Raw genomic sequence first — 27032 nt, forward strand, 5'->3', positions numbered from 1 at the left:
AGAATCTTAAATATAGGCCGGGCGCGGTGGCTCACGCCTGTAATCCTAGCTCTCTGGGAGGCCGAGGTGGGCGGATCGTTTGAGCTCAGGAGTTCGAGACCAGCCTGAGCAAGAGCGAGACCCCATCTCTACTAAAAATAGAATTATATGGACAGCTAAAAATATATATAGAAAAAATTAGCCAGGCATGATGGTGCATGCCTGTAGTCCCAGCTACTCGGGAGGCTGAGACAGGAGGATCGCTTGAGCCCAGGAGTTTGAGGTTGCTGTGAGCTAGGCTGACGCCACGGCACTCACTCTAGCCCGGGCAACAGAGTGAGACTCTGTCTCAAAAAAAAAAAAAAAAAAAAAAAAGAATCTTAAATATAATTAAAAGGGTTCAGCAAGATGGTTGAATAGAAGATCAATACACAAAAAAGCAACAGGATTTTTATACATTAGCAGCAAACAGTTAAAATATTTAATTAAAACAATTGAAAGATACTATTTACAATAGCAACAAAAACATGACATTCTTTGAGATAACTAGCAAAAGTGGCATAAGATCTATATGTAGTAAATTATAAAGTTTCACTATAATATATAAAACATGTTATAAGAAGCTTATAAAAATTCTTACAAATGTAAGCTTCTTTTATATATATATATATATATATATATATATATATATATGGTCAGCCCTCTGTGTTGGTAGGTTCTGTATCTATGGATTCCACCTCTGTGGATTCAACCAACTGCAGGTCAACATATTTGGGAAACAAAATTAAAAATACAACAATAAAAATAATACAAATTAAAAAATACAGTGTAACAACTATTTTTATAGCATTTACATTGTATTAGGGACTATAAGTAATCTTGAGATGATTTAAAGTGTATAGGGGCAACGTGCGGTGGCTTACACCTGTAATTCTAACACTCTGGGAGGCCGAGGCAGGAGGATTGCTTGAGGCCAGGAATTCGAGACCAGCCTGAGCAAGAACGAGACCCCATATCTATAAAAAGTAGAAATATTAGCCAGGCATGGTGGCATGTATCTGTAGTCCCAGCTACCAAGGAGGTTGAGGTAGAAGGATCACTTGAGCCCAGGAGTTTGAGGTTGCAGTGAGCTATGATGACGACACTGCACTCTAGACAGGGAAAGAGAGTTATAACCTTGTCTCAAAAAGAAAAAAAAAAATATATGGAGGGATGTGCATAGGTTATTTGCAAATACTATGCCATTTTATTAATATATAAGGGACTTGAGCTTAGGTGAAATTGTGGTGTACACAGGGGTCTTAAAACCAATACCCCATGTATACTGACAACTGTATATATCCATCCCATGGACATAGAGGGATGGCTATATATATAAAAATATGTTAGAGAAATATACTTTGTCCATGCATAGAAAGACTTAATATGATACTGTCAAGTTCTCTCCAAAATGATCTATTGTTACAATGCAATTTCAAATAAAAATTTCAACAGGGTTTTTTGTATAACTTAAGATTATTCTAAAATTCTATGTTAGGAGAGGTTATTCATCATTGCCACCTTGCTGAATGTACAAGGCTTATTCATCTCCTGATGCTGTGCAGTGAGTGTAGTTTCTACAGCTAGTCAGGCAACTAAGTAGGTCAAGGAAACCTCAGCATGATAACCACGGACCTGCTCTCTCCTGGGAGATGGCAGTGACTTGGTTGCTCTATGCCACAGTGTTCTGCAGCGTACTCAGGAAGTGCTAGGCCCTTGGCTCTGAGTTCATCAGCTGTCTTCAAAACATCTATCTGGGCCCACTTTATTGCCCATGGAACCTAGGGTAGGGGAACCAGCACAACCATAGCAATGTCATGCTGTTTGTTATGCTGTAATAAACTGTCTTACACTGAGTCATTAAGTCTTGTAGTCTACCCTTGGCACCTGTGGAATGGCAGCAGGTTTACCGCCTATAATCCTCTAGGATCAGGTTCTTTTTCCTAACACAATGGAAGACCAAAATACCAAGAACAGTCAAGATACTCTTGGTGAAGAATAAGACTGCCCTATAACATATTAAGTTTTTATTACAAAACTATAGTAATTGAGACAATATGGTATTGTTGCAGGAGTAGACCAAGAAGACCTAACATATATGGAAACTTAATATATGTACTACGTAGGCTCTGGTCAGGAAATTAGCCATGAACAAAGAGATTTTAATACTGAGAGAATTGTTCCAACAAGTGCTAAAGGACTAAAAAAGCAAAAGGGAACTAATAAATTAACATAGATAAATGTATTAATATATTAACAGACAAATTCAAGATCAAAATTGGAGGCCAGGCGTGGTAGCTCATGCCTGTAATCCTAGTACTCTGGGAAGTTGGAGGATTGCTTGAGCTTAGGAGTTCGAGATCAGCCTAAGCAAGGGCAAGACCCTGTCTCTACTAAAAAAATAGAAAAAATTAGCCAAACAACTAAAATTAGGAAAAATTAGCCAGGCATGGTGGTGCATGCCTATAATCCCAGCTACTTGGGAGGCTGAGGCAGGAGGATTGCTTGAGCCCAGGAGTTTGAGGTTGTCGTGAGCTAGGCTGACACCATGGCACTCTAGCCCGGGGAACAGAGAGAACTCTGTCTCAAAAAAAAAAAAAAAAAAAAATCATAGTTGGAGATTTTATCACTTCTCCCTCAGTAATTGGCAGAACAAGTAGACAAGAAATGAGTAAGGATATAGAACACCTGACCAGCACTATTAGCAACTTGACCTAATTAAAACATTTTCAATAATAGCAGAGTTCAAATTCTTCTTAAGTGCACATTCACAGTCACCAAGATAGACCATCCCGTGGGCTACAAACCAATCTTAAATTTAAAAAAATTATACAAAGTATATTCTTACACTGAAATAGAAACTGAAAATCAACAACAAAAAGATATTTAGAAATTAAACAAACAACTTCTAAATAGCCCATACATCAACTAGAAAGTCTCAAGGGAAATGAAAAAATATTTTGAACTGAAATCCAACATTAAAAGTGTAGTATACAACTAAAGCAGTAATTAAAGAGGGATTTACAGCATTACATGCACATTTTAGAAAAATCTGACCATGTACAAAGAAAAAGCAACTCATACAAAGTGGGGAAAGGTCAGGTTAATGTCAGACTTCCCCACAGCAGCATTCGAAATCAGAAAATGGAGCAATATTTGCAAAGTTGTGACATCAAAATATTTCCAAAGAATATTATATTTAATCAAATTTCCTTTTAAGCAAAAAAGAGTGGACATTCTTCTGCATGTGAACATTTAGAAATTATAGTGCCCTTAAGGCATTCTTTGAAAAAAAATCCAGCCTAACCAAGAAATATTTAGTAAGTCAAAATGAAGAGCGAAAGAATGAGAGAATTCTGGGGAATTCTGGCCAAAGGACTAGTTATGAATAACAAATCAATTTAAAAAAAAATTAAACAACGATGGGAATTATAGCTAGAAAACAATGCTACAAACCTTGATTATATAAAAAATAACTCAGAAAAACTAGGGATTGGTGGGATAGATTTTTGCCAAAATCAAATCAATCAACAGTATAAAGTTACAGAAGAAACCAGATCCAACCTCTCAAAGCATTTCATTCCCCCTCCCCAAGTATCAAGAAAAACATTTCATTATTTTGGAGGGGTAATATAGGTTACTGATATTATTTCTTGTGAAACATTTATCCGAAATTCATTGAATCCTTTAGTTTACTTTTTAAAAACTAAATGTAAATATATTTTCAAGTAATACATGTAATGATCACATTTTTCTAAATTTTTATTTTATTTGCTTTGAATCTATCCATTCTTCTATTGAGGCAGTCCATTTAGCAATGGGCTCTGGAATAAGAATGTCTGATTTCTAATCCTAGCTCTGGTTCTCTTCAAATACTATGTAACTGAAGCATCTTATTTCTTTTTGTCTCAGCTTCCTCATCTGTAAAATGAAGATAATAAGAAAGCACTGATCTCCTAAGATTGTTTTGAGGATTAAATGAGTTTACATATAAAAAACTTTTAATTCTAATATTAATCATAATTTTGCTGAATGCTAGTGAGTTTTTCTGCAGAGAAGGAATTTGGGTGATTTGGTTTATACTTTCAGTTTTTCTGAATTACTTGATTTTCCCCCAAGCACATGCCAATTTTACAAAATAAAAATTTGTTTTCGGAAAAAAATTTTTGAAAAAAAGGTTTAGCACAAACAAAACTAATATTATTTAATTATAAAGACAGGACACCTGGGTGCCATTTAGGTCAATTGAATTTTTAAAAAATGTACATGTTACTGACATCTAACAAAAAGTTAAATGTGCTTTTTAAAACTCAGAAGACTTTATAGGCTCAATGGCTACAGTCAATGTCAAGCTGCTCTACAATGAGGTTACAGTCTTCAACAAAGTTGAACTACTGATGCACTATCTAGAACATAAACAAGTTGATGTTTCCTTTTCCTTGAATTTTGTACTATGAAATTGTAAGTCCAGAAAAATACTCACATTATTCTAGTTTAGAATTATGATTTCCAGCTATCTTGCAGCAATAGATGTAGAAAACCAATTTTGGAATTCCAACATTAGGCAAATAACTTAAGAGCTTCAGTTTTCTCATCTTTAAAATGAGAGTGAGAACAATACCTACGAATGTAAATGTTTCAGAGAATTGTATTTACAAATATTAGCTAATAGTGTGCATATCATCAGCTATCAGTTATGAATAAATTTATTCAGTAATATTTACTGCACACCTACTATGTGCCTGGCATCAAGTTGGTACCTTATGAGTATAAAATAAAACTAATTTTATTATAGCTATTATTTTTATTTTGATCTAAAAGTATTTAGGTTTGAACCTATAAAGTTTAAAACTCCCTGCATTTGTACTGTACCTAGGATATTAATGCAGGGCCAATAACAATTTAACAGTTGTTAAATGAATATATACCTAAGATAGAACTTGTAAGTAATAAAATTATAATTGAAACTAATTATGGACTGCTCTTAAGAAGCTTTTTTTCTTTTTTGGGTATTGTTTTTTTTAAATCCAGCAATGCCTTTTTATAAAATAATAAAGTTTAAATGCAATAAAGAGTATACAGATTCTATATATAGTCATTCTAATAATTCATGGATTCTGTATGCAAATTAACCTACTCACTAAAATTTGTCCAGCTCCAAAATCAATATAGCACTCTGAGGGGTCACTGATGGGCACATGAAAAGCAATAAAGAATTTTAAGTTGCCAGATGCACACCTCCACAGCTGAGATGAAACAAGAAAACACTCTGCCTTGTTTTCAGCTCTCATACTAAAAACGTGTCTTTTTCATGGTTTATTTAGTGACAGATTTTTTGCATTTTTGTGCTTTTTGTTGGCGCTGTTACTGTTCCAAATGGCTCCCACGTGTAGCACTGAAGTGCTATCTAGTGTTCCTAAGTGCAAGAGGTGGTATTTTTACAGAGAAAATATATGTGTTCCATAAGCTTCATTCAGACCTGAGTTATACAGTGCTCTTGGCAGTGATTCAACATTAAAGAGTCAACCATGTATATTAAAGTATCTTTAAACAGAAACACGCATAAAACAAGGTTATGTATTGATCAGTTCACAAAAATGCTGTGACCACAGGCTCACAGGAACCTAACCCTGTATTTCCCCTAGGAGTAATGATTTAGTATTTGCTAATTCAATGCTCTCAGACTTTATAGAACCTAACTACTATGAATAATGAGAATCAACCGTATTTATGTTTCAGAAAAGTAACCATAGTCCTGCATTATTAATGACAAGGATATGTTCTGAGAAATGTATTGTTAGGTGATTTCATTGTGAACATCAGAGAGTGCACTTACACAAACCTAGGTCGTATATTTATTTTTTGAATATGGAAAACTAGTAATGGTGTCCCAGCACCATTACTGAATAGCAATCATTTCCCCTACTTGATCTGCAATGCCAATATCAAGCACCATATATCAGATTTCTATACATGTTCCATTATATTCTTATGGAGCTGGTATCATATATGTGGCATCACTATTAATGAATTACTAAAACATTGTCATGCAGCACATGACTGTATTTGAAGTAACCAAATATAGTTAAGGTAGAACTTTAAGCTAGGCAGTTAGAATACTTAACCTTCTAAATTAATCACCAATTTAATTAACCTTATGAGTCAAGACATTTAACTTCTTCGTGCTTTAGTCTTCCGTTTTTTGGTTTTTTTGTTTTTTTTTTTGAGACAGTCTGGCTCTGTTGCCTGGGCTAGAGTGCCGTGGGGTCAACCTAGCTCACAGCAACCTCAAACTCCTGGGCTCAAGTGATCCTCCTGCCTCAGCTTCCCGAGTAGCTGGGACTACAGGTGCTTGCCACCACATTTGGCTAATTTTTGTTTCTATTTTTAGTTGCCTGGCTAATTTTTTTTTCTATTTTTAGTAGAGACAGGGTCTCGCTCTTGCTCAGGCTGGTCTCGAACTCCTGAGCTCAAGTGATCCTCCCACCTCGGCCTCCCAGAGTGCTAGGATTACAGGCCTGTGTTTCAGTTTTCTGAAGTATGTGTTTTTGTGTTGTAGTGGTTAGATCAACAGTTGTATTGTTTGAAGACACATCACCTCTCCACCTCTAAAATTGTAATATGAGCACTCACTTTGAAAAGTTCCCACTCTTTCTTCTTTCTTATTTTTAAGGTCTTGTTGCTGGCTTCCATGTTTCAACTTAGATAAGAAGAGATTCTTGTGAGACCTAAATAAAACATGAAAGCTTGTGACTGGTTCCAGAAAGATTAATAAAGCTATGAAAACAAGTTAGATGATTTGTCTTAAATCTGTTCTAGGATGCTGTATAATACTTTGGCCCACTTCTTTTGGTGCTCTTCTTGCTAGTGCCCCATTTTAACCTTTGGCCTCTTAAAATTTCTGTTGTCAGATTTCCTTCTCTCCCATCTCTTATTTTCTCCACGTCATCTACTCAGAAATCAAGACTCTCTTGGCCTTCCAATTAGACAGATCAAGAGAAAAAAAACTTCAAATTACAAAGTATTAACTTTCGTTCTCTCCTGTGGCTTCTAAGTTCATTTCCCCAAAGAGAAATTTGAAAATTCCTTTACACGATGGCAGAGATCACTTGATTACCTTTATAGTTTCCAAAAAGAACTTTTTTGAAAGGTAGGGCTGTTTGGAATTACAGGATGTGGCATAATTTTGACAACACTGCAAAGCTGGTGTTATTCGAATTTTATTAAGTAGAAAACTAGGACTCAAAAGGCAGTTTGCCTAGGCTTAGGAAGCTACATCAATTATCTCTACCTAAAATATAGGCTCTTTTAGCTATTCTTTTATTCCTACAAGTATTCTATGCCACCAGCTAGTGCTTTCCCTCTTCTCTTCTCTCTCTTGCTCCCTCCCTCCCAAAACTTCTTATTGTGCTTTCTAGATGCCATTCTTCAGTTTCTCTACCTCTTTGCCTTGTGTAAAATCTAGCTCTCCCTGCCAAGGACAACATTTCTCTCTTTTGTGGCCTTTTCAAATAGAGACTGATTTAATCTTCCACCCTCCAAAACCCAAAGGTGGTAGTTTTCATTTCCCAATGAATGCCACTTTCAGAATCCTGCTTCCATAGAAACCTCGGCCCTTGAGGATTCATGCCACTGAGGTATATCACCTTCTATTATGCTTCACAGCCATTCACTATCCTTCCAAACACTTCCCATCATTCACAGATCTGTCTCTACACCTAAGTGCTGCTATAAATGAACTATTTCAGTGTTATCATGGACAACTCATATAACATCCTGGCCTCTCAATTTCTCAAGTCCAGTGATCTCCTCCATACCAAGTCAGCTGCCCCCTCCCACTGTTCCACTCGTGGTCCCAACTGCCCTATCTTCGAAATTACTCATGCAGAATATCTGCTCTCTGGACATATATTGTCTGTCACAGCATTCCTAATAGATCAAATTCGGTTTTTCAAATAATTTAATAAATTGGAATTTGGGACATTCATCAGAAATGTAACCCCCATCCCCTTTCTGCCCCAGCAATATGATTTTGTTTCTATGATAAAGCAAGAGTTTACTAAACATCTGCTTTAAGCTTATGTATTCCCTATACATGTATTCCAATAATGGCCTTGTAGAAACAATGTGAAACAACCCAGGGTCCCAGGAGCAGATCTCTGCACTTTAAAATTCAAGGTATGTCAGGGTCTTGAACACCTATTATTAAGTAGGACCCTGCAATATTCTTTAAATCATATCATTTGTGTGGTAGTTATTAAAACATATTTAGGTCTGCATGAATTGCTTCAAAGATTTGAAAGAGAAGAAAATGTCAATTTACTTCACCTCAATAAGGATACTGTACCCTCTGAGGATTCAGTTACCGCAGACTGTTTGTCACTAACACTTTAAAAGAAGAAAAAATTTGTAAGAATGTAAACAAAAGAAGCTTTCTTAAGGATAGTACTTTCCATATAGTCAAGTCATATTTTAATTTGTAAAAAATATCTTTGGAAAGAAACTCTGAAACATAGTGCATTACAACATGGCTAATTTTTGCACAGATGTGCTTATAAGAGATATTAAATCAAGCTTCTCCAAATATAAGTTAAGCATAGTTAATGCTGTAGTCAAGCATTCATAATAACACTCTTTCAAAAACTCTTCCATGGCTCTTTATTCCCATGAATTCAAGTTTTTTTTTTTTAAACAGCTTTACTGTGGTATAACTGATATACAAAAAACACTATACATGTTTAATGTATATAATTTGGTGAGTTCAATTTTAATTTATTATCCTCCCCACAGTCTCCAATGGCACCTCTGGGAATTGAATAAATTCCCCTTTGCTGTAGTTACAACAGCTTCCGCAAACACAGCATGACCACTTACACCTCCACGCTTTCACTGGTACTAGTCCTCTCTCCTAAAATGATATTTGCTCTTCCATCCATCTATAACAAGCTTAACCATCCTTCAATATCCTGCTCAACTAACATCTCCATGAGGCTGTCCATCTCAATTCCTTCAGCATTGTATCGGGTATTATAAGTAATCTAGAGAAGATTTAAAGTACATGGGAAGAGGTACATGTTATATGCAAATAGCACATTTCTGGAATCAGTCCCCCTAGGATACTGAGGGACAACTGTATAAGCTCTATCAGAGCACACTATTTATTTTGTCTAGTCTTGATAACCTGAGGGTTTTAATTTTTCTAGCATTTGTCTGACCCTCACAATCACATTCCCTCCCCTCTCCCCTTTTTTTTTATTTTATACCATTCTGGCAAAACAATCACACTTCTGATTCTATGCTTACTTCACTTGCATCCTATTGGTTGCTGTCCTGATACTGGTGATTTCATGTTTTATTTGCCCCAGTTCTGCTTCCAGGATGGTTTTGATATTTGCTTGATTCTTGATCTTTACCCTGGCTCTAGTTTTAGTTTTGCTTCCTGTAACTATTGCACTACAAATTCTAATGTATGCATGGTAATGAACAAGGCACATGGCTACCAAGCTAATTAAGATGCTTCAAAGGTAATTAAGAACCTTCAAAGAATTCTAATCTAGTGAGAGATACAGACAGGTGAACAGACAAGTTACTATGCAAGACAAGTCCTTTTAGAGAGTTATGACTTGGTGCTATGAGAGCATACAAGTGACAACACTGATCAGAGAGCCAGGCAACACTTCACATAGGTGATCTATGAGGTAGACTTTGAATGGCAAATAAGAGCTTGCCTTGGAGAGAATAAAAAGATGAGAATTCAAAATAGAAGGAACTAAGCAAGGGGAGAAGTGTGAAAATTTATATTTTAAGATCAGGGAGTAATTCTGTGTTGCCAGAAAAGTACCATGTATGTGGGCAGGGAGGGGTTAATGTTTAGGGATGAGATTTTATATGAAAAAAAAAAAAAAAATAGAACACAGCTATGTACGGCTTTGTAAGCCATGCCAATATATTCTGATTCATCTAGTAGGAAACAGGAGCCAAGAAGTTTTTAAGCTGGAAAGCGATCTAAACAGATTTATTTTTGTGGAAGCTAACTCTGGAACTTATGTCAAGGAGAGATTTGTGTGGTACAAAGCTATGTAATAATCTAGGATAGAAATGATAAGAATGATTGGAGAAGCATTTCTGAGATGGGATTCTCAATACTTGGAGAGACAACTGGCTATGTAAGGTCCAGCAGGAAAGTTTCAGGGTGTAGAGTGGCAGATGAGAACATGAGAGTTCTGTTTTACACACACTGATTGCACTGTGTCTGTGTCTAGGAGAGCATTTGAAGTAAGCGGGTGGTATGACATCAGGAGAGTACTAGGAAATGTGCTCATTCTCTGTAAGAACCATGGTATGAGTTTTTATCTTATAGCAGTATTACACTGAGCAGTATGGTTTGGCCACCAGAATGCAGTGGGGGCCTTAGAATCATTAAACTTTGATTTCCCAAACAAAATGCAGCAACTGAGCCCATAAAAACTGAATCCCTACTTCTCAAAATGGGCTTTAGAAAAAAATAAGACTCTGGGTACAGCCTTTGGGGGATATACCAGGGAAGAGGTCACGCACTCAAAGGAGGAACAAAAGGAGGGACTGCTGAGCTTCAATCCAAGTTTGACACCAATCTCCACCTCTAAGTAAGTAGTTAAGATGGGGTCCCTGCAGCACTCAAGTCATGGTCCCAAGAAGAACAATAATATTACATCCATTGCCAAATACATCCATCCAGAGACCACAGGGATTTGACTTCGGGTTAAGAGTGGAATAACAGGGAACAGACCATGGGTTCAATAGAAAAGAAGATCTTTATAATAATAGAGTCATATCTTCCTTAACAGGGTTAGTTTCTAAAGCAAAAGATCACTCTTGAAAAATCCCTAAAGAAAAAAATAATTTTGGAGACTGAACTAATGTCTCTCAGTATATAGGACCGACACAACCTATTTCCTTCCAGCACGGGAGCAAATCTGGTCAGCTTACCCTTAGAGAATATACATGAATATCACTATCTTAAAAAACTAGAATTAACTCTTAGTATAGTGAAACAGAATGAGGCATATAACGAGGGCGTGTGGAATCTAGGAACAATTAAGGGGCACAGACCATTCAGGTTTACAACCTCATCCTCATTCCTGAGCACACCCTCAGTGAGAGTGGTAAATGAAATTACCCACATTACTTAAACTATAATGTTTTCTCACTATTTTTGCTTAGCATACATAATTTGCATAGGTCATAAAATAACGCTACAGTACGCCAAATATCCCAATGTTAATCATCAGTGAGATACCCACTACTCATGTTATTTTTAATAATACAGGCTCACTGACATCACTTTTAGATAAAGACAGAACATTCAAAAGACAAAGAATATATTACTAAATGAATTTACAAACCTTTTTCTTGCATACAAATTAGCTTCAGTTTCCATTTCAGTATCATTACCATTAGGTTCATCTTGAGAAATTACTGTCCTTGTTCTTTTACTTTCCACTACTTTTGCTGCTGCCTTAAAAAAGGGTGTGTGTGGAAGGGGTGAGGAGATAGGAAGAAATGCATTAAGCCATTTTAAACAAATAGCATAAAATTAAGCCTTCTAATTCTTTGATAGTCATAGCCAAAGTATCTGCTCACAGACCAATGAAGGACACTGTGTAGTTATTTTCACTAATAATTATGATACCACCAGCAGCTACTTTAGCCACCTGCTTGGTTTATAAGCATTAGGGAGAGGTTCTTTGCTTGTAAATATATTTGACAGATACAATGCTTTCTAGGCAATTTTAAGATAAGATGCTACTTAAAAAAATTCAATTAAAACTTCCAGATATTTTGAAATAAAACTACCTCAAATCAATCAGATACTCCACTATAACAACATATTAACTTAAAACTTTTTGAGGCCAGGATGGGGAATAAAACATTATTTAAAAAAATTTAACTCTCTCAATTCTGCATAGTCATACTTGGCTTTATCTGTGTGATTTTCGTAATGGGGAGAGAGAGAAAAGATCTCCTTGGGATCTCAGATTGGCCTTATGGTGGCCTTTTTTTCCTTAAGGGGTGCAACAGGTCCTGGAGAAAAAAAGAATACAGGCCAATCATGTTGTAGGATATCTTTCAATTTGTTTTTCTATGATGTTTCCATGTAATTCGATTCAGGTTATGCATTTTGAACAGGAATAAAGTCTTGTTTTTAAATTAATTGGTGTTGCTAATTATTTGTGTTGTTTTTATTTTCATTTAAAAAGAAAAAAATTTTAAAAGATTCTTTTAATCTAATTTTACTTTCCCCCAAAAATGTTCAAAATTTAAAATTTACTTAAATTAAAACTACATTTTGCATTTTCTTTTTTTTCTTAATTCATTCTGATAAGTTTTCCCCTCAACTTTTTATTTTGAAAAATTTCCCCAACTCTAATTTTGAAAAGTTGCAAAAATACTACAAAAATCACCCATAAGCCCTTTAATTAGGTTCCTTAATTATAACATTTTATCATATTCTATTATAAAACCACTAGACAAAATTCTGATTAGTTCTTAAGGATTTTTATTTCAAGCATTCTCCTTTATTATAACAATTTCTCTTAAGTTTGTTATTAGAGTCAATCTGAAATAATATGTATACCTTCATTAGAAAGGTTGATGACTTTTCATTTAGCACGTGATTCACGTAAGTCTTAATTTTTTCCATCATGTGGTTGAAGCTCAAGTGTTGAAAAAAGGAATGGAATGTATCTTTCTGAGTGATTATCATAAGCAATTTCCTTTTTAAAGGCTAAAGAAAACAGAATATGTATTAAGAAATATATTAACATAAATCACACAAATAAAATTGCAAACACAAGAAATTTTGTCATATATTACATAATTTGTCATAACTGAAAAAATTGGGCTGGGTGCAGTGGCTCACACCTATAATCCTAGCACTCTGGGAGGCCGAGGCGGGACGATCACTTGAGCTCAGGAATTCAAGACCAGTCTGATCAAGAGCAAGGCCCCGTCTCTGCTAAAAATAGAAAAATTAGCTGGGTGTCCTGGCACATGCCTGTTGTCCCAGCTATTCAGGAGACTGAAGAAAGAAGATGACTTGAGCCCAGGAATTTGAGGTTGCAGTGAGCTATGATGACACCATTGCACTCTACCCAGGGTGACAGAGTAAGACACCATTTCTTAAAAAAAAAAAAAACACACTTTACGTACTAGAAGAGATACAATTAAGAGATTTTTAAAATTCTATTTTAAATGGTCCACCAATGTATTTTTTTCTGACTTTTTTGGCCCCTCATGATTTTTTAAATATTTTATATTTCAGACATACACAAAATAAAAAGAATATTATGAACCTGAGTGTCCACTACCCAGTAAAAGAAATAAAAAAAGGTTATCAATACAGTTAAAGCCCCTGTTTACTACCCTGATCTGATTGTATCCCCTTCCCTCTCACTTAACCATTACTCTGAATTTAGAATATGCCATTCCCATGAATTTCTTTACTTGTACTACATATGTATGTATCAATAATATGTAGTATTGCTTAGCATGGTTTTAACTTTATACAAATGGTGTCATAATATGTGTTTTCTTATGAAACTTGCTGTATTTTACTCAACTCTATGTTTACCCATGCTGATTTGACATTTGTAGAACTAGTTATTTTCACTGTTGTATAGCATTATATTGACGAAAAATATCACTTATTCATCCATCCTTCAAGTCTGTTGAAGGACTTAGGCTATTTGCTATTACTGCAAAGTTCTTAAACATTTTTCTGCATATCTTCTTGTATACAGTACAAGTTTTTCTCGGACAGTAGTTCTTTGAATGCTGGATGCACAATAAAAGCTACATAACTTTAAAAAGCTTCTCAGGCTCGATGCCAGACCTTATTGTCTCAGTGAGACCTGAGTTTTTTGTTTTTCTCTTTAAAGCTTCATGGATTTTAAAAGGTGCAGTAAAAGGGAAAACACCTATTCTAGGGTATTATCTAGAAGTAGAATTGCTGGATAGAAGACATGCTTACAGATTTTCTTAAAATGCTTTTCAAAGTTTAAGTACCAATTTATACTCCTGAGAGGAAGCTACAGCAGCAGCCAGTCTAAGGCAGTCTGATCATGTGACTTTTTGAGACAATGGCTAGTATTCTAAGACATTCTATCTGATGCCAATCTCAGGGATGGGAAATGGTGTTTCAATATTATTACTTGGTCCATGTCTACTACACTCCATTAAAGAAATATATGCGTGTGTGTACATATGTATATGTGTTTACCCTAGAAGTGTGTATGTGTGTGTGTATATATATAAATAAAAACTTGGTATTGCCCTGATGACTAATACTAGCGAGGTTAAGCACTTTCTCTTAACCTCTTAACATTTACTGGCCATAAGTTTTCCTATTCTTTGAGGTACAAACAGAATGGAGTTTTCAGTAGTTGCATAGTGCTAAGGAAAAAATACAGGGGCAGCAAACCTAATATACATATCAGGTTACCAGTTGACATTTCCGGAGGGTTATACCCTAGGAAGAAGGTCAAATTAGAGATAGAAAAAGCCTTACCAAAACTGCAACATACTCTCAACCAGGCCCAATCCCTTATTAGATTAAGGTGGTCACCCTCCAACCCTATCTACTAGCATATCAAAAGAAGCTCAAACTTACTAGTCATTAGGGAAATAGAAATTAAAACTCAATGTGACAGCACTACATATTTGTCAGAATGACTAAAATGAAAACCACAGATATAAGGTCTGTGGAGCCACTGGAACTCTCCCACACTACTGGAGGTATTGACATAACTACTTCAGAAAGCTGTTTGGCAGTTATCTACTAAAACTGAATATGTGCATATCCTGTGCCTCATCAATTCTGTTCCTAAGTATATATCCAATATATCCAATAGAAATGCATACATTTGTTCTACAAAAAACATGTAAAAGGATGTTACCTCTTCTGAGTACAACTGCATCTTAAAAAAAAAAAAAAAAAAAAAAAAAGGATGTTACAGCCCAAAACTGGAAATAACTGAAATGTCCACCAAAAACAGAATGGATAAATAAATAATTGTATATTCATACAATGAAACAATGAGAATGAACAAACTATTGTTATAAACAACAACATGAATCAATCTTACAAATATAAACTTGCTATAATTTCATTATATAAATTCAGGACCAAGTAAAACCAGTCTTGGCAGGTACAAGTCAGGGTAGTGGTTACCTTTGAAAAGGTAACCACTTCTTCAAGTGACTGGAGGGTGTTATTGAGGTTCGGTTTCTTGATCTAGAGCCCTGTCACACAGGTATGCTCCTTTACTGAAAATGCACTTACTTACATACTTGTGGCATGTACTCTTCTAGGGGTATACTATTGTTCAATAAAAAGTTCATTAAAAAATTCTACCCTGGCTGGGTACAGTGGCTCATACCTATAATCTTAGCACTTTGAGAGACTGAGGTGGGAGGATCGCTTGAGGCCAGGAGTTCAAGATCAAACTGAGCAACATAGCAAGACCCTGTCTCTACAAAACACAGAAAAAATTAGCCGGGCACACTGATGTGCACCTGTAGTCTACTTGGGAGGCTGATTGCTTGAGCCTGTGAGGTTTTTGCTTATTTTTTAAAGCCTGGACCACAGTGAAAGAGCCCAGGAGTTTGAGGCTGCAGTGAGCTATGAGGCTGCAGCTAAGAGGCTGCAGTGAGCTACACTGCACTGTAGCCCTGGCAACAGAGTGAGACCTTATCTCAAAAAAAAAAAAAACAAAAAAAAAAAACCACTACTTGAGACGCTGAGGTGGGAAGATCCTTTAAGCCCAGGAGTTTGAGGCCAGTTTGGGCAACATAGCAAGACTCCATCTCTTAAAAAAAAAAAAACTCATTAAAAAATGTAAAAAAAACATCTTTTCTTCCTTTGAATAAGCTTAATTCACTCCAGTAACACTTTGTTTTTAATATTTAAAAAGGTAAGATCCATTGACTTTAACATTCCACACACATAAAAACTAACAATGATCACATAAGAAACCATTCAGGCCGGGCGCGGTGGCTCACGCCTGTAATCCTAGCACTCTGGGAGGCCGAGGCGGGTGGATCGCTCGAGGTCAGGAGTTCGAGACCAGCCTGAGCAAGAGCGAGACCCCGTCTCTACTAAAAATAGAAAGAAATTATATGGACAACTAAAATATATATATACAAAAAAAAAATTAGCCGGGCATGGTGGCGCATGCCTGTAGTCCCAGCTACTCGGGAGGCTGAGGCAGTAGGATCGCTTAAGCCCAGGAGTTTGAGGTTGCTGTGAGCTAGACTGACGCCATGGCACTCACTCTAGCCCGGGCAACAGAGTGAGACTCTGTCTCAAAAAAAAAAAAAAAAAAAAAACCATTCAGAAAAATAAGCCAAGTTGTAACATTTTCTTCTATACCTGCCCAATATGGTGGCTAATAGCTACATGTGGCCACTGAGCCCTTGAAATGTGGATAGTCTGAATTTGGATGTTCCACAAGTATAAAATACACACTGGATTTTGAAAACAGTACAAAAAGAGAATGTAAAATATCTCATTTTTTTATATTCATTAAATGTTAAAATAAATTTTTTTAATATATAGTCAGCCCTTCATATCAATGAGTTCTGCATTTGTGTATTTAACCAATGGCAGATGACAAATATTTAAAAATAAGTATCTGTAATGAACATGTAAGACTTTTTCCCTTGTCCTTATTCCCTAAACGGTACAGTACAATTATTTACATAACATGTATCTTGCATTAGGTATTATAAGTAATCTAGAGATGATTTAAAAAATATAGAAGGATGTGCATGGTTATATGCAAATACTATGCCATTTTAAGTAAGAGACTTGAGTATCCACAGGTTTTGGTATCCTTGGGTGTCCTGAAACCGATCTCCCATGAATAGTGAGAGACAACAGATTTGGGTTAAATAAAATGTTATTAAAATTAGTTTCACCTGTTCCTTCTACTTTACTACGGCTACTAGAAAATTTTAAATTACATATGTGACTTGCACTATTATTTCTTTTGCACAGTATTTTTTCATACTGTTTATAAGATAAACCATTCCTTTTCTCCTCCAATTTTCTTTCAGTTTTCCTCATTCCATATAAACAGTGCTAAAATTCTATGGCTTTAATTTAAACAATTACCGTGTAAGAGTCTGGGTCACCAAATATTCTTTCAAAGACTTCTTCTGCTTCCTTAAAATTGCCATTTTCCATACACACAGCTATAGCCTAAAAGAGAAAGTGACACATACATACCTTAGACTGCTTTTTAAAATATCTAGTAACTGTTTAATTATTGAAATAACTAGGATAAGCCTAAAATACCTCATTTAAAACATTTTCATAATTTAATAATTTTGATTTGATTAAGAATATACTTTTTTAAAAATGAAGTAACTATGACTTGAAAAGACATGAAAATTTTTCATTGGTCCCATGCATATTTACACATATTTACTAATAAATGTTCAGCATTCTATGTCTATTTTAGGCCAAATTAATAGCAGGCATTAAAAAATAAATTAGAAGCTATACTATATACATTCAGGACCCACCTAAATATTAATTTTGAGTAAAAAGGGAAATGAGAGAGGAGGTAGATGGTATTTATGATGATTAGGATATATAAAATCTGCTAGTTAGGATCCCTGGAAAATCACTAATAGAAACCTAGAAGTTAGATGCTTTTGAATGATTTCACACACTGGCTTTCTGATACTGTATGTGGCACAATATGTTACCACGATTACCATCTGAGTAGCTATGTAAACTTGGCAAGCTACTTAACCACTTGGTGCCTCAGTTTCCTTATATGTAAAATGGTGTAAAAATAGTACCTATTTCATAGAATTGTTATAAGGATTAAAGAGTTATATGTGAAAGTGCTTAGAACAGTGCCTGGCAAATAGTAAGTGATATATTAAATGTTTGCTATAAACTTTGTTTTTATCCATTCAACTTATAGTAGTATACTAACAATGGCCTGCTTCCTCTAGAGCCCCCCAAAATTAGGATAACATCACAAATCTTTTTGCCCTGGGTCGAATTCTTAAAAGAAGCAGTCATTTGTCTGCTCATTCTCTTCTCTTCAGGTCCTAATTCTATTGAAAGTCACATTAATTCTTGGGAAGATGAGGAACCAACTTGGTTCTCTCTCCCATACAACCCATAAAGAATGTTTTAAAATTCTAAATAAATGAGTTTATTTAACTAAGAAAGTTACATAAACTAATATTTGCTTTGACTGCTAGCAGCAAAACATTTTCCCTGCTATTATATCTTTGAGTGATGTTTTTGGCTTCTCACTCTTAAATAGTTCACTAAAATTCTCTCTATCTGGTTAAAATTTTACACATTCTTGATCATAAAACTTACTAATTAAAAATATTATCTTTTTTCCATATTTATAACCTTTAAATAGAAATTGGGAGAGCACAAATTCTGGGTTTTTGAAGGTTGTTTGATCTTTAAATAGATGCAGTATATTTTTCGCAACAAGGGGGCAATATACATCTAAGTATGAAAAATTAAGTTTCAGCCCCACTCATGTTAAGACTATAAACCAAAGGTCAAATTTCTAGAGAAAAAGATTATATTGAATTTTACTACTGCCCAACTTCCACTAGGTTCCTCTTAATTTCTTTTGGATGTTAAATGGTTTTATTTTCTAGCAAAGTAATAATTATAAGCACAAAGTAATACCCATACCTGAACTTTAATTAAATTCTGTATTTCTTCATGAAGTTTGTCATGTTCCTTTTCAATTAAATCCCAAATAATCAGGGCTGATTCCAAGGGTGTAATTCGTTCATCACTTTCAAACTGTGCATCTTTTAAAACAGAACAAAAATAAGTAACTTAGAAAGCTAAATAGAACCTTACTTTGTTGTTTTTTAAAAATGCATTCCTTTAAATATTTACTAAGTATAAACTATGTGCCTAGCACTGTTCTCATATATACCAGTTTAGAGAAGTGATTTGATTTTGTAAGTTAATTTGCTCATTAGTCAATCTCAACTGGAAACAAGTTTGACAAGATTATAAAACATCTGAAGCTTTTCTTTACTAAAATATTGATTTTAAGGACTAAATTAAACTGCATTTTACATCAAGTGTCACAGTAACAGAATTCTTAAATGGTTTGTAAATCTAACTGCACTATGACAATCCTCAAGATAGAACCTCAGTTTTCTCCCCTGTAAAATGGTGACAATACTATCCCACAGGATTTATGTGACTATTTAATGAGATAATATTTAATGGAACAATTTTGATGAAGTTATTCTGAACAAAGACTCACAACAGCTCATAACTAATGAGCAAATTACAAACAACTCAATCTGGCACTCAAGAGTGTTCACTATGGGCTGGGCATGGTGGCTCACACGCGGAAGGATTGTTTGAGCTCAGGAGTTTGAGACCAGCATGAGCAAGAGCCAGAGCCCGTCTCTACTAAAAACAGAAAGAAATTAGCTGGACAACTAAAAATATATATATAAAAAAAAATTATCTGGGCATGGTGGTGCATGCCTGTAGTCCCAGCTACTCAGGAGACTGAGGGAGAAGGATCGCTTGAGCCCAGGAGTTTGAGGTTGCTGTGAGCTAAGCTGACGCCATGGCACTCTAGCCCGGGCAACAGAGTGAGACTCTGTCTCAAAAAAAAAAAAAAACCAAAAAGAATGTTCACTATGTATGTCTTACATGTCTTGCACCTATAATCAACAGTTCATTTAATAAGCACTTAGCATTTATTGATCCCTCACTGTGTATAGCCACTCACGTAAAAATTGAGAGTATCTCAGTGGATGAGACAAAGTCCCCATTCTTATGATGCTTACATGCTAACGGGAGAGCCAAGTAATAAATCAGCAAATAATACAATTTCAGAGTAACAAGGGCTAGAAAGAAGAAAAAGTATACTGGGGATCACGAATGGTGGTGGAAGAGGCAAAGCTGTTTCAGATACGATAGCAAGGAAAGGCCTCTTTGAGGACATGACAGTGGAGCTAAGAACAGCATAATGTGAAGAACAATCACACAGAGGTCTGGAAGAAAGACATCCCAGAGGAAACGGCAAGCACTAAGGTCCTGAGGAGGAGAGTTTGGTGTTCAAAGGGCAGAAAGATGGTAAGTTTGCTAGAACAGTGGGCAAGATAGATATATGCCATCTGAAAGATGGAAGAGGTTAAGTAGATGTCTGATTCGAAACTTATTTTGAATGTAGAACAAGACTTGCTAATGGATTGCATTTAGAGTGTGAGGAAAAATGGAGGCCTCTCAGGTTTTAACTGAATAAACGGTGCTGATACTTACTAACATGGGAAGCCTGGGTGAGGAGCAAGTTTAGGAAGTTGAGCATGGAAATCAAGAGTTCTGCTATTCAGGTAACCTACAGTTTATTTTTCAAAATAATGCTCATGTTTTATCAGAATATCATTTTTATATTCTCTTTCTGACAAAATCTAGCAATCCTTCCAGGCATAGTGCAAATTCTACCTCTTTCTTGAATGCCTTCCTTACTCCAGCTAAGTGACTAGGAAATTACTGTTCCCTAAATCTCTTGTATTTCTATTCCTATTTTTTTATGCTTTATAATATTTTAGACTTATACTGACCTCAACAACTTTATTAGCATTTTAAGCGTTTTGAAGGCAAAAAAAAAAAAAAAAAAAAAGAAAAACCCTCTTTTACTCTACGATGCGTAATAATCATTTTTCAAATTCTGGGGGACAGTAGCCACTTAGTATTAAATATATTCCCTGAAACCCCTCTATTTCCCAGCACAGTTTTAGTTTCACAGCAACTATGCAACAAATACACATACTGAAAAGAATTTTAAATAGCATATCTTTTTATTTACTTGAAAAACTAAGGTGAGCCAGGCACAGTGGCTCACACCTGTAATCCCAGCACCTTGGGAGGCCAAGGTGGGAGGATCACTTGAGGTCAGGAGTTTAAGATCAGCCTGAGCAAGAGTGAGACTCCGTTGCTACTAAAAAATAGAAAAAATTAGCCAGACGTGGTGACGTGTGCTGGTAGTCCCAGGTACTCCTCAGGAAGCTGAGGCAAGAGAATCACTTGAGCCCAGGAGTTTGAGGCTGCTGAGAGCTAGGCTAACGCCTTGGCACTCTAGCCTTGGCACCAGAGTGAGACTCTGCTTCAAAAAAAAAAAAAAATGAAAAACTAAAGTGAGCAGGAAGTTTAAATATAACCAGTTTCAAGTATTTTTACTTTATTTTCTATTGTCTAATCCTAATTGTTTTTCCAATTTTAGATATAAAAATATATATTGATTCATACACTAAGTCTCTTTATATTCCAGACCCTGGGCCTGGTACTTGGGATACAAACAAAGAAGAAACAGTTCCTGACTTTGTGGAACTTGCATACTAGCTATGGAGGAACACATGTAGACAAACCAATATAACTGATACTTTACTAGAATTGTGTATTATGCCAGTGGTTCTCAATGCTTGCTATATCTCAGAATCATCTGAGGTGCTTTTAAAAAATATTGATGCCTGTGCCCACCCCCCAGAGACTGATTAAACTCTCTAGCACAGTCTAGTGTATTTGAGGAATAGGTTAATAACTCGAAATAGGGATACTAGAAGAGAATCCTTTATGACAGAGAAGTCATCTGAACTGGGGCATTAAGGACAAAGATAACCAAGTGAAGAGGACAAGGATGAGAAGAACATTTCAGGAAGATGGAGTAGCAGAAGATAAGGCAGAGGTGTACAAAAGATAGTCACCCCAATAATTAACACCCAGTGTCAGGCACTATGCTAATCTTGTTTCATAAAACAGGATTTGAGACCTAGAGAAGTCACACAGCTAACAAGTGGCAGAAGCAGACGCCGGGACCCTAAAAACTACTTACTGTGTCTCAGAAAAAAAGTATTTCAGGAATAGCAATATGGCTGCTATGGCTAGAATACATGGTATAAAGTAGTGGAATGAAAACACAAAGGTATATTGCCTAAGCTTTCTTCCTCATTTTTCATCTGCCTTCTTTCTTTCAAAAACTCATTTTGATACTCATCTTTCCTAAGAAGTCTTTCTTGACTGAAAGAACCATTACCTAACCCTTCTCACTAATCTGTCTCCCTTCTTATAAATGTGAGATAAAGTTGGATAAATGCAAAATCATGCTGCTAAAGACATGGGATATCTATAGAAGCAATGAGATTGAGATGAACTAAAATTCCAGAGAGAAAAAGAATCCCTTCTGAGATGAACTGATTATTTACAGCTGTTTTCTTCCCTGGGCCTATTTGCTAATTTTAGATAAGGCTGAGTTTCCAGTATACTACAGGCAGGTAGAGCTTACTAGGAGAAAGAGAAATGAGAAAAGCTTCTGGTGGTTTCCAGGGCTAACTTGGTGGATTGGAAAGCAGGGGAACTGCAAGCACATGATTGATTTTTCTCCATAGGACATCTGTTGAGTTCCAGGGCAGTACAGTAGGCTGGGGAAGACAGGCAGGGAAATCTCCCAGAGTCTCACAGATCTCGACAGAGAAAGTCCTAAGAGAGAAGAGAGCCTGCCATAAACAAACACTTCCCCTTAAAGAAATCTGTATAGCTATATGGGGTAGGAGATTAAAGCCAAAATAGTAGCCACTAGCAATATATAATTATTGGGCAGCTAAAATGTGGCTAGTCCAAATTGAGATGCACTGTAAGATTTCAAACACTTACTACAAAAAAAGATAAAATATCTCATCAACATTTTTGTACTGATTACTTGACAAATTTTTAAAGTACTGGGTTAAATAAGATATTATTAAAATTAATTTCTACATACTTCTTTACTTTTCTTAACGTAGCTATCAGAAAATTTTAAATTACACAAGTGGCTATCTTTATTAAGCAGTGTGACTATAGAGCAACCACTAAAAATATACAGAAGTGTTATGCATAGCTGAAAATCCAATACATAAATTAAAATGAAATTTTAAATGATACCTCATTTGCACCCATTATAGTGAAATATATTGATTCTTTTTTTTTTTTTTTTGAGACAGAGTCTCACTCTGTTGCCCGGGCCAGAGTGAGTGCCGTGGCGTCAGCCTAGCTCACAGCAACCTCAAACTCCTGGGCTCAAATGATCCTCCTGTCTCAGCCTCCCGAGTAGCTGGGACTACAGGCATGCACCACCATGCCCGGCTAATTTTTGTCTATATATTTTTAGCTGTCCATATAATTTCTTTCTATTTTTTTTTTTTAGTAGAGATGGGGTCTCGCTCTTGCTCAGGCTGGTCTCGAACTCCTGAGCTCAAACGATCCGCCCACCTCGGCCTCCCAGAGAGCTAGGATTACAGGCGTGAGCCACCGCGCCCGGCCTATATTGATTCTTGATAGTCAACCCTGGCCTAGCTATCATATCTACGATATACCCAAAAGGGGATGCTAGTGAATTTCAAGATGAAACCATGGGGTCACACACAAATTCTGGATTCCCCCACCCCCGCCCCCACCGCCTTTTTCTGGAGAGATGAAACTAAGATATACTGAGCAACTGCTACATGTAAAGCACTGCTGGGCACTTTCAAGTATTTTGTCACATTTAATTTACAAAACAACCCTGTTAACAACAACATTATCTTATGGTCCACATGGCCTGGAATTTTCCAATGGTGTCCACATCAGCCTGTCTTCTTCAGCAACAGGCCCAGGCCTATAGTCCTCTCTCCTCTACATCCATTCTGCCTGTACGTCTATCCACTTATGGCCCTGGAACCAACTCCAGACCTAAGCTTACCTCCTAAACAAAGCAGGATATAAGAACCAGAGCTAGATTAGTAAGGGCCTTGACAGTGGTACTAATACAGTGGGATTTTATGTAATACAACATGTTTATAAGTAAACAGTTTCATGTAAGTACTGCCTACCACTCAGGATTGCTGGGAAAACATTTTGTAAAATATAAAAACCAATATAATTATGTAATTATTTGTATCAAACAGTCCTTTAAATGATCATGTTGTAAATATCAGCCAAATTACTGATAAATTGAATCAGGCTTGCCCGTTATAATCTAAAATGAACTATGGGGACAAGGGAGAAAGATTATAGCTATAAATTATATTTACTTATATAAATAAGTCCTAACATCAAGTTCAAATAAAAAGCTTCAAGTATCATAGTTACCAGTAAAAAACAGGGTATGATAGGAGTCACCACAAAGTTACCATATAATAAAATTTAAAGTGAATAAAATTTAAAGATAAAGTTCACAAAATGTGGTTCCCTAACAGCAGCATCAGAATCACCTAGGAACTTAGAAATATAAATTTTGGGGCCCCACACCCATTCTACTGTATCTGAAATTCATAGGGGACAGAAGAACTTAGCACTCTGTTTAAGCAGGATCAAGTTTGAGAAAGATGTGTGCAAACTCTCAAAAAAAAAATTAAAAAAAAGCTCCCATCTGTTTCTTCTCATTCTCTTACATTTAGACATAGATTGAAATATTGCCAATATAAGATAAAAACAGGTATTTACCAAGGGTTTTTCCTTCTGCAATTCTTGTCAAAAACTGACATATGTATACAGTTCTCAACTGGTAAGCTGTTAGACTGGATAGTCCATGAATAATAGCTGAAAAATAAAAAAGTGAATTTTATTAAAATAAAATCAAACTTAATTCAATAGTGCCACTGTATGGTTTGTTAACCAACAAGTTACAAACATCTTACAAAAATTATCATAAATTTAGATCTACATGTTTTATTTATGGTCAATTTTTTAAAAAAATCAGAACAAAAATAGCAAAGAACATTTTTCTTGCAAAATATAACTAATGTTTCACATGCAAATATTTAAAATTACTTTCACAGGTAGAACTCTATATTAACAAAAAAGGAGATTAAGATCCAAATGGTAAAATGTGTCAAATTATTGGTTGAAAACTTATTTATACCTTGAAACTCTTTAATTATAGTATTTTATATTACTTCTGTCAAGGTTTTAGTTAAGTAAGAATCTGTTCAGTTTACAAAGCATACTTTTATATTTATTTTTTTTTAGAGACAAGGTCATCCAGGCTGGAGTACAAGTGGCACTGTCATAGCTCACTGCAGCCTCCAACTCCTGGTCTCAAGCAATCCTTCTGCCTCAGCCTCCCAAGTAGTTGGAACTATACGTACCACCTATAGGGTTAGGGTTATGCCCGAATAATTTCTTTATTTTTTGTAGAGACGGGGTCTCACTATGTTGGCCAGGCTGCTCACAAACTCCTGGCCTCAAGTGATCCTCTCACCTCAGCTTCCCAGATTGCTGGGATTATAGGTATGAACCACTGTGTTCAGCCAAAGCTATACTTTTAAAACACTTACAAATATTTGAATGACCACCCAGATGTATCAGATAGTGACCACATACAATGGTGAGTAAACCATGTTCCTGGGCCTTCGTGAGTTTATTACCATGTAGCAATGAGAGACAAATGATTGAACTACTAAAGTAAAAATATGAAAAACGGCAAAAGACAAGTACAGAAGGCTACGCTAATGCTATGGAAGCATATGACACAGAAATCTTAGAGTGTGTTTATCTTTTGTGAGGAGGGGATGTCAGGGAAGGCTTCTCCAAGGAAATACTAACCTAAGCCACTAAGGTACCCTGTTAGCATTATACTTCACCCAGGGCTTGATTTGTATATACAAAAAGCTTAAATAACTAGCAAACCAAAGAGCAATCCTGCAGCCACTAAGCAGATAAGATAAATACATTTTCCCCATTTCTTCAATTCTAAAATGCCATAATCTTATGCTATACCAGAGATTATCAGGACTAAATACAGCCATAATAGAATTAAATAGGATTTAAAGAAAGTAAAAAATTTACATAAAATTTAAACACAAATCATTCAATATTCATTGAAACATCTACTGCTAACCTGTGTTAGAAGCTGATGAATTAAGAAATAAGATACCAGTCCCTGCCTCTCAAAAAGGTTTTATGCTGAGAAGGCACAAATTAAACAAGAAGTTATATAACTAGCTGTAATGAGTGCAATGAAGGATAAATACAGGCATACCTTGCTTTATTGCGCTTCGCAGATACTGCATTTTTTAACAAATTGAAGGTTTCTGGCAACCCTGCATTGAGCAAGTCTATTGGTGCCATTTTTGCAACAGTATGTGCTTACTCCATTTCTCTGTGTCACATTCTGGTAATTCTCTATTTCAAACTTTTTTGCTGCTATTATGTATGTTATGATGATCTATGATCTATGATGCTACTACTGTAATTGTTTTGAGGAGCCATGAACTGCACCACTTAAGACAGAAAGCTTATGTTGTAATGTTCTGACTGCTCCACTGACCGGCCATTCTCCCGTCCCTCTTCCTCTCCTTGAGCTTCACTATTCCCTGAGACACAACAATATTGAAATTAGGCTACTTAATAACCCTACAATGGCCTCTAAGTATTCAAGTGAAAAGAGTCATAAATCTCCAACTTTAAATCAAAAGTTAGAAATAAGATGGGCAAGGTGGCACGTGCCTGAAATCCCAGCTATTCAGGAGGCTGAGGCAGGAGGATCACTTGAGCGCAGAAGTTCGAGACCAGCCTGGGCAATATAGCAAAACCCCAACTCCAAAAAAAAAAAAAAAAGAAACAAAGAAAGAAAAAAAAAGTCCCCACAAAAACAACAAAAGCTAGTGAGGAAGACATGTTGAAAGCTGAGACAGTGAGACAGACAGAAAGCTAGGCCTCTTGCCAAGTTGGGAATGCAAAGTAAACGTTCTTGAAGGAAATTAAAAATGCTGCTGCAATGAACAGGCAAATAATAAGAAAATAAAACAGCCTTATTGCTGATATGAAGAAAGTTTGAGGGGTCTGGATAGAAGATCAAATCAACTACAACATTCCCTTAAGCCGAAACCTAATCCAAAGCAAGGCCCTAACTCTCTTCAATATACGAAGGCTGAAAGAGGTAAAGAAGCTGAAAAAAAACTGCAAGCTAGCAGAGATTGGTTCACGAGGTTTAAAG

General features: G+C 35.9%; 1 protein-coding gene and 1 non-coding gene across 11 annotated transcripts in view; one reads left to right on the forward strand and one right to left on the reverse strand.

Annotated features, from left to right (window-relative positions):
* TERF1 (telomeric repeat binding factor 1) overlaps positions 1-27032 on the reverse strand; it is a 41601-nt gene that overhangs the window by 9483 nt on the left and 5086 nt on the right. Inside the window, exons 2-9 of one of the 10 annotated variants that reach the window (XM_069466358.1) lie at positions 24539-24634; positions 18740-18861; positions 17174-17260; positions 12635-12784; positions 11403-11515; positions 8347-8406; positions 6652-6746; positions 3646-3658 (exon numbers count right to left, since the gene is read on the reverse strand). In XM_069466358.1, coding sequence (XP_069322459.1) covers positions 3646-3658; positions 6652-6746; positions 8347-8406; positions 11403-11515; positions 12635-12784; positions 17174-17260; positions 18740-18861; positions 24539-24634 — 736 coding nt within the window. Of the gene's footprint in view, positions 1-3645; positions 3659-4437; positions 4457-6647; positions 6747-8346; positions 8407-11402; positions 11516-12634; positions 12785-14954; positions 14976-17173; positions 17261-18739; positions 18862-24538; positions 24635-27032 lie in introns of all 10 variants that reach the window. The other 9 variants (XM_069466361.1, XM_069466362.1, XM_069466364.1 and 6 more) reach the window with 9 other exon arrangements.
* Positions 11947-12080, forward strand: LOC138382277 (small nucleolar RNA SNORA64/SNORA10 family). Its single transcript, XR_011233366.1, has one exon. It is a non-coding gene; the product is annotated as a small nucleolar RNA SNORA64/SNORA10 family (small nucleolar RNA).

This window comes from Eulemur rufifrons, chromosome 3, assembly GCF_041146395.1.
Source record: "Eulemur rufifrons isolate Redbay chromosome 3, OSU_ERuf_1, whole genome shotgun sequence".
Taxonomy (NCBI): domain Eukaryota; kingdom Metazoa; phylum Chordata; class Mammalia; order Primates; family Lemuridae; genus Eulemur; species Eulemur rufifrons.